The sequence below is a fragment of the Carya illinoinensis genome, chromosome 15, assembly GCF_018687715.1.
Source record: "Carya illinoinensis cultivar Pawnee chromosome 15, C.illinoinensisPawnee_v1, whole genome shotgun sequence".
NCBI lineage: Eukaryota > Viridiplantae > Streptophyta > Magnoliopsida > Fagales > Juglandaceae > Carya > Carya illinoinensis.
In genome coordinates this window covers 18,251,626-18,260,061 of record NC_056766.1, presented here as the reverse complement: position 1 = coordinate 18,260,061, position 8,436 = coordinate 18,251,626, and the positions used below count along the sequence as shown (strand labels likewise).

General features: G+C 35.4%; 1 protein-coding gene across 2 annotated transcripts; it reads left to right on the top strand.

Annotated features, from left to right (window-relative positions):
- The first annotated feature begins 356 nt into the window (after positions 1-356).
- LOC122295844 (protein BPS1, chloroplastic-like) lies at positions 357-1,881 on the top strand. 2 transcript variants are annotated; one of them, XM_043105096.1, is made up of 2 exons: positions 357-674; positions 892-1,881. In XM_043105096.1, exon 2 carries the CDS (start codon positions 923-925, stop codon positions 1,814-1,816), a length of 894 nt encoding a protein of 297 aa, XP_042961030.1. In that variant the 5' UTR covers positions 357-674; positions 892-922; the 3' UTR covers positions 1,817-1,881. The 2 variants fall into 2 exon arrangements, with proteins under 2 accessions (XP_042961030.1, XP_042961031.1); XM_043105097.1 differs by lacking the exon at positions 357-674 and having other exon boundaries at positions 685-1,109; positions 1,230-1,881.
- The last annotated feature ends 6,555 nt before the right edge of the window (positions 1,882-8,436 follow it).

The following is an 8,436-nucleotide window of genomic DNA, read 5'->3' as shown; positions in this document are numbered from 1 at the left end:
GTCACCCATATTGCATGAGATGAAACAGCAAATTTCATCTCTTTATTTCAGCCTATGGGGCTTAAATTTATAAGTACTGCTAGAGTGCCGTCCAGCAGTGACCGCTAGGTATGTCCTCTCAGTAAAATTTACTTTTCTAATTTCTTTTTGTTTTTCTTATTCATATTTACAATCTGACGAACTACATTAAACCATGTCGGTTTATTAAATTACTTTTGTGTAATCTCTTTGTAGCTAGAATATTTTCTTTTTTTTAATATCTATAAATATTTTTAAAAAATATAAAAAAAAATACCAATATACTTAATAGTCACTTTCTTATGTAGTAAGTAAAAAATTTTAAGAAAATTAAATGCATAAGCAGTCAAAATGAAGGGGCAAAGTAGCATTATTCTAAATTTATATGTCAAGTAAAAGATCGGATCTATTTTTTTATGCCTCAATTTTAATACCTAGCTCCCACACCTAAGGTTGCTGTCATTTATGCTCATAATACAATATTGGAAAGTGATTTATGCCACACAATAATACTTTCTTCTACATTCCCCATTGCTTTCTCAAGGTGTCCTTAAGCATCACGTATTCTTTTCCATTGATGCGATAAGAGTCTACTTTACGCTAGAATTCCATTCCCAATTATTCATGCAACTACTTTCCAGAGACTTTTTTTAATGGTAAGCTATTATTGCAAGTCGGTTGAGCATTTAACAAAGATTTCTTGCAAATGATTATCATAATCTTCAATATATTTTCAAGTTTTTGTTCGAATTTTAAGGCTTAAAGAAAGAAATTTTTCGAAGTGGTAGAAGATCTCAATCTCAATATAACTGTCATAATGGATATGCATTCCACAAAGGAAATGGCGTCTCATAAATGCTTCCCATTTTGCAGAGGAAAATCATCATCGTCATCTTCTTCTTCCATGAATATCAATGAACACATCAAGTTATTTTGTTCCCTAAACAGCGATATCGAGAGGCTAAACACATCACTAGCTGGAGATTCCATATCCCTCAAATGGTGCTCTGAAGCCATTAATCTCCTGAGGAAGATGCACTCTCATTTTCTTCTGTTTTTTGAGAAATTTCACATATCCGTTTTGTGGGATGGTACAGATATCTTGGACGAGTACATGAAACAGACATTAGATCTCCTTGATTTATGCAACTCTCTAAAATCAGCCATTTCTGGGATGCAAAGATACAGGCTAATGGTTGAATTTGCTGCAGGAAAGTTGCGTAATGGTGGGAATATTTCAGATGCAACTACCAAGATCACTGAGATTGAGAGATTGGTAAGTGAGAGTCAGAAGATTTATGGAGTTGAGAAGTGGAGAGATACGAATTTGTTCAAGACTGACATGCTTAAAACTAAGAGCAAAGACAGCACTATCTGTTTTATCTATGCCATTACAAGCAGCATGAGATTGGTAGGCATGCTGGTTTTTTCTGCACTGCTCTATCCAATTTCAATTACAATGGATAAGGAAGTTTACTGGGTGTCTCCTCAGCTAAAATCATTCTCAGTTTCAATTGGGAAGCTTGTTGGTTGCTTCTTGAAGGTACTTGAGGGGGTCAAGGACAAATCAAGGCCAATTTTGGTTGAGAATAAGGTTATAGAGAAGACAGTTTTGGATATTAAAGCTCAGGTTTTGAAAGGAAAAGCTGTGGATCAAGAGAAGCTTATCAATTTGCTGAAGCAAAGCTCTCTGGTTCTCAAAGAAGGCATGGAGATGTTTGAATCTGTAGTGGATGAGCTGTTTGAAGAGGTTGTCAAGGGAAGGAATGAGGTGCTGGCTATGGTTGATGTTAATTAGTGAGATTAGATCTGCTGGTGTATTTTGATAAATCAATGAATAAGAGGAGTTTATGAAATATTGTACATTCTTGCCAGATAATTATTATAAGATATATATATATACACATAAATTGTTTCAATATTTTGAGTTTTTGAGACAATACAGAGTTGGATTGCTATAGAGTTACCCACATTCCAAGTGGGAGGAGATATGAAGAAATACAACAGTAAAACCTATGCAAAGCACAACAATGCATGGAAACTATGCATGCCAACGACTACCGCATTTGTCGGAAGGAAAACTTGGTTGATGGTGCTGTTGGAGCCAAACATCAAGAGACTTAAGATGTGTTTGTTGATGGCGGAGATGATACATGGTCACATTTCTAAGTTTTAAATTTCTTAAAAGTAAAAGACGAAAAAAATAGAGAAATTAAACAAAAACTATTAGGCTTACACTACGAGCCGAAATAGGTTAAACTTAAAGAACGGTTGAAAGAATCTTAGGGGCAACAACGGGGGACAAGCATGCAATGCTTGTGGTGCCACTTGGCATTCACGTGTACCACTGGCGACACATGACAGCCACCCATTGGCAAAACTGACAGAGACGACATGAGCGGAGGTGGCGGTGCTAATGGTGGTCTTCATGTACATTATTGGCAAACTAATCAGAACCAAAAAGGGTAGAAACTAGGGAAAAGAAAAGACAAAGAAAGGAAAAGGAATGAGGAAATCAAGTAAAAATAAGAGGAGGTGAGGAAGGAAGAGCTAAATAAAAAGAAAAGAAAACTAGGGGGAATAAAAAATTGATGCGAATCAAGGTAGGCCTATTCTTAAAGATCCTTTGCAAATTTCAGATGGACCAATTATAAGATCAAGAGCCAAGAAGATCAAAGAATCAATACAAAGATTGGTAAAATCCACTTAGGATAAAGCTAGCAAGAGCCCAACACTCAAGATGAGCTTGAAAGAATGAGAACCAGTTTTGATCCATTTGGTACAAGCTATGGAAGAGAGCAACATGACTTTTGGACACTTGAAGGCCTTCAACTTGTTTAATGCATTTAAAGGACTTATTTTATTAGTTTAGAATAATTTGATTTATTATGAGAATGACTTAAGGGCATGTTGGAAAAGTTATTATTTTGTTGAACTAGAGTTTCAAGGAGTTAATGTAGCATGGCACTGTTCACCGTATTGTGCGCAGCACTGTTCACTTAAGGGTATTTTTGAGAAGGGGCTTTAATCTTTGGAAGCCCACTTCATGGTTAGACAATATTGAATTTTCATTGTAAGTTGAGTTTACTCCTCTTATTCTTGATAAAACTTTTGAACTTATCAAAAGTAAATCACAACCTTTGTAGTGTTCCTCTTTGTAATCTGGGTTCTTGAGACGGGTCAACAAGTCTAGATTTTAATATAATCTAGATTCTTGAAACGAGTTCTCAACGGGTCTAGATTCTCCATCCATTGACTTGATTTGGATTTCTTGGGTGAGTTTTTAAATTAATTGTGGGTTCAAGGGATTCCAATTCCACAGATTCACATCATTTGGTAGTCAAAGTCAGGTTTCCAATCAGATCTGATTCAATCTTTTAATTTTTGCATTACTTATAAAAAAATAAATAAATAAGAGGGGCTGCTGAAATTCTTAGGATTTTTGTGTGGCTGCCGAATTTCCATATTTTTCTTTCTAGGGTTGGCTGAATTACTCCTAATCCTTGGGTTTTTTGTGTTGGCCGAAATTCCATCTTGTGCTACCGAAAATTTCATCATCAAGGGTTTCATTGATTCCCTTCTATTTCATTGTTAATATTTATGTATTTGAATTCAATTGTTTGATTGTCACAAGTGAATATTGTTGTTTGTGATTGAATTAGTGAGAAAAAAAAAAAGTATAGAAATCTGAATTTTTTATTAAGCCTTATCATCAAAAGGGCTGCATACATCATTATAGTTGGTATCTTGTCTTATAGTTACTCTTCCATTCCTGCAATTTCCTGGATTCTTGTGTCGTTTTATTCCTTCCGTGTTTCTCTTGTTCTTGTTTCTTAGACCTAATTACTAGTTGAGATAAAATAAGATTGTATTGTCTTGATTGAGTTTAATTAGTTCTTAAAGAACTTGAGTGGGAAAAATCATAAAGTAAAAGGCAAGAGAGTATAAGATCATTATCGGGAAAAAGCTAATTAAGAGTGAAATACGAGTGGAGTGTCATTATTCGAGTGTAAACACATAAGGCAGAGTGTGAGGCCTTTTTCCACCAACATTTTTTTTTTTGTGCAGCGTATACGATGTCTTATAAAAGTGACTCATCACCAAAGAGGATGGTAGATAACTTCTTTGTGTTCCAGGCCATGCAACAACAGTTTGTGCAGTTGAAAATAATGTTGGGGGAAGTTAAGGATCAGATGGATCAATAAGATGAAGTGATTAGAAATTTACATGGTGGAAGAGATAGGAGGAGACGTGAACCTAGAAGAGAACATGAGTATGTAGATGAAGGAGATGATGAGGATGAGGAAGACCTAACGTCTAAAGTTGGGATGGGTAGGCATAGAGGAGTTAGGCGTGAAAGAGGACTTAGGAGAAACCCACGGGGTCGGAATGGAGTAGATAGGAACCTTGAGAGCATTAAAATGAAAATACCATCTTTCTAAGATAGAACAGACCCTGAAACTTATTTAGAGTGAGAAAAGAAGATAGAGTTGATCTTTAATTGTCATAACTATTCAGATGAGAAGAAGGTGAAGTTGTTAGTAATTGAGTTCACTAATTATGCTATTATTTGGTGGGATCAATTAGTGACCAATAGGAGGAGGAATTATGAGAGGCCTGTATAGACATCGGGAGAGTTGAAAGATCTCATGAGGCGGAGATTTGTACCTATCCACTATTATAGGGAGACCTTTACCAGAAATTACAAAATCTTACACGGGGTCTAAGAGTGTAGAGGATTACCATAAGGAGATGGAGCTGGCTATGATACAGGCTAATGTATAGGAGAATCGGGAGGCCACTATGGCTAGATTTTTGTGTGGTTTGAATAGAGAGATAGCCAATGTGGTTGAATTGCAACATTATGTGGAAATAGAGAACATGGTGCACATGACTATGAAAGTGGAGAGACAATTAAAGAGAAAAGTGACAACAAGGTACACTTCAGTTTCTAGCACTCATTGGAAATCAAAGTGGGAGAGAAATGATTGAGTTATAACAAAATAAAAAACCGAACCACCTAAAGGAAGAGATGAAGGAACTAGCAACAAACTCAAGGTAGAATCCCAACCTTTTAGAAATAGAGACATTAAATGATTTAAGAATTTGGATTCAGGGTACATCGCTTCTCAATGTCCAAACAAACATGTGATGATTATTGTGATAATGGAGAGGTGATGACTGCAAGTGAGGATGATAGTGATGAGATGCCCGAGTTGGAGGATGCTAGTGATGATGATGGACTACAATACCCCGTGACAAGTGACTCCCTTGCTGTTAGGCGTACTCTCAATAGATAGATTAAGTTGGACGATGCAGAGCAACAAAGGGAGAACATTTTCCATCCTAGATGCCACATTAATAGCAAGGTATGTAGTATAATCATTGATGGAGGGAGTTGTACTAATATTGCTAGCACTACTTTAGTTGAGAAATTGAATTTACCTACCTTGAAACACTCTCAACCATACAAGTTGTAGTGATTGAATGATTGTGGGGAGATTAGGATGGATAGGCAACTGTTAGTTACTTTTTCCATTAGAAAGTATTAGGATGGGGTGTTTTGTGACGTTATACCGATGCATGCTGGCCATATCTTGTTAGGGAGGCCGTGGCAGTATGATAGGAGGGTAATACATGATAGATTCAAGAACATGTACAGTTTTATAAAGGAGAGCAAAACAATCAAGCTTACTCCTTCAACTCCAAGATAGGTCTATAAGGACCAATTGAAATTGAAAAATGAGATTGCTCATAAAAGAAAGAGTGAAAAAAAGATTGAGCAAAAAAAAAAGAGTGAGAGTGAAAATGAGTGAAAAAGAAAGAGAGTCTGCAGAGAGAAAATGAAAAACAAAAGTGAGTTTCTATACAAGAGAGAGTGAGGTTAAAAGAGCTTTCTTAGCATATCGGCCTATGATTTTTCTTGTCTGTAAAAATTCTTATCTTAATCTTGATGAAACTAACCAATCTCTTCCTAGTTTGGCTTTTTTTTGTTATAGAAATTTGATGATGTATTCCCAGAGAATATGCCGAATGAGATACCACCCATTAAAGGCATTGAGCATCAGATTGATTTTGTGGCTAGAGCTGCTATTCCAAACCAACCAACCTATAGGAGTAATCTAGAGGAGGCAAAAGAACTTCAGATGCGAGTTGAGAATTTGATGAGTAAGGGGTACATAAAGGAGAGCATGAGCCCATGTGCAGTACCAGTGCTACTAGTGCCAAAGAAGAATGGGACGATGAGGATGTGCATTAATTGCAAGCGGTCCACAATATCACGGTAAAGTATTGACATCTCATTCTTAGATTAGATGATATGCTTAATAAATTGCATGACTCGTGTGTTTTCAATAAAATTAATCTTAAAAGTGGTTACTATCAAATTATGATAAAAGAGGGTGATGAATGGAAAACTGTTTTTAAAACTAAAAGTATGGGTTTTATAAATGGTTGGTTATGCTATTTGGACTTACAAATGCGCCCAGTACTTTCATGAGATTAATGAACCATGTCCTACGTGCGTTCATAGGTAAGTTTGTGGTTGTGTACTTTGATGATATCCTAGTGTACAGTAAGGACATAAATAAACATATTGAGCATTTGAGATATGTGTTTGATGTGTTGAGATATGAAAAGTTGTATGCTGATTTCAAGAAATGCACATTTTGTATGGAAAAAGTTATTTTTCTTGGTTATGTTGTTAGTACAAAAGATATTGAGGTGGATGAAGAGAAAGTCAAGACCATCAAGAAGTGGCCAACACTAAAAAGCATCACTAAGGTAAGAAGTTTTCATGGCTTAGCTAGCTTTTATTGGCGTTTTGTTAAAAATTTTAGCACCATTGTTGCACCACTCATTGAAGTAATTAAAAAGAATATTGAATTTCATTAGGGGGCTGAATAAGAGAATGCTTTTGCTACTATTAAAAAAAGATTGTGTTCTGCACCTGTATTAGCATTACCTGATTTTAACAAAACTTTTGAAATTGAATGTGATGCCTAAGGAATATGGATTGGAGCCGTTTTGATGCAGGATAGGTGACCCATAGCCTTCTTCAATGAGAAGTTAAGTGGGGCATCCTTGAAGTACCCTACTTATGACAGAGTTTTATGCTCTTGTTCGTGCTTTAGAGACGTGGCAGCACTACCTATGGCCCAGGAAATTTGTGATGCACACTGATTATGAGTCATTGAAACATCTCAAGAGTCAAGATAAGTTGAATAAGAGGCATGTTAGATGGATGGAATACATTGAGACTTTTCCATACGTCATCTGTTACAAAAAAGGTAAGGAGAACATTCTAGCTGATGCATTATCCCGAAAGAGTAGCTTGGATGGATAAAAGAATGCGAAGTTAGTAAAGTCACACTTCATGAGAGGGTACAACTTCAAATTGTCTAAAAAAATAAAAAGGTTGCTTCCCAAACCAATAAAGGACAAAAGCATGTCATCTTTAAACTAGGAGAATGGGTTTGGGTTCATATGCGCAAAGAAAGATTCCCAACCTATAGAAGGACTAAGTTGCATCCTTGAAGAGATGGACCGTTCCAAATTCTTGAGAAAATTAATGACAAACTAATAAAGAACAAAAGCGTGTCATCTTTAAACTAGGAGAATGGGTTTGGGTTCACATGCACAAAGAAATATTCTCAACCCATAGAAGTACTAAATTGCATTCTTGAAGAGATGGAACGTTCTAAATTCTTGAAAAAATTAATAACAATATATATAAAGTGGATCTTCCAGGTGAGTACAATGTATATGTTACTTTTAATATTTATAATCTTTCTCTTTTTAATGTAGGTGAAAATTCAAATTCGAATCATTTTTAGAAGAATGGGAATGATGAACCAAGGTGGACTTTGAGAGACTTTTCTTTCGTGAGTGATGATGGTCATGCACTTCTCATCTTTACTGACGTAGCAAGGATCTACACCTGATATGCTCTTGTGTCTTTGGAATATCGTAAAAGCACCTTTCGGTAAAGAATAGTTTGATGGAATAGGTGTGGCATTTGTCCAATTGTATGGACCTAGTACTCGAATATATGCCTTTTTATTATTAATTCCGCATAAATAGAAATATGCCTTTTTTTTTTTTTAATATTTTTGGCCAAATATTTCTCTTTTGAAAAGTATTCGATTTTCAAAATTTAAGAATTCAACGATTAAAGTACTATTCACTCAATCATTTCAACTAAAAGAAAATAATATCTTCACAATTCTACTTCCCTGAATTTTCTGACAAATGCCTAGGTCATACCATGAGGCTCCCAACCAAACAATATCAAGACTATGTTTGGATGTTAAGCTAAATTAAAATGAATTTATTATAAATAGTAATGAATTAAAATAATAAAATGAGTTTTGTTAGACCCATCTAAAATAAATTTAGATATTATTTAGATGTTAAAAT

Coding starts and splice junctions, on each gene's coding strand:
- LOC122295844 (XM_043105096.1), top strand. CDS start 923: ATGAATATCAATGAACACATCAAGTTATTTTGTTCCCTAAACAGCGAT.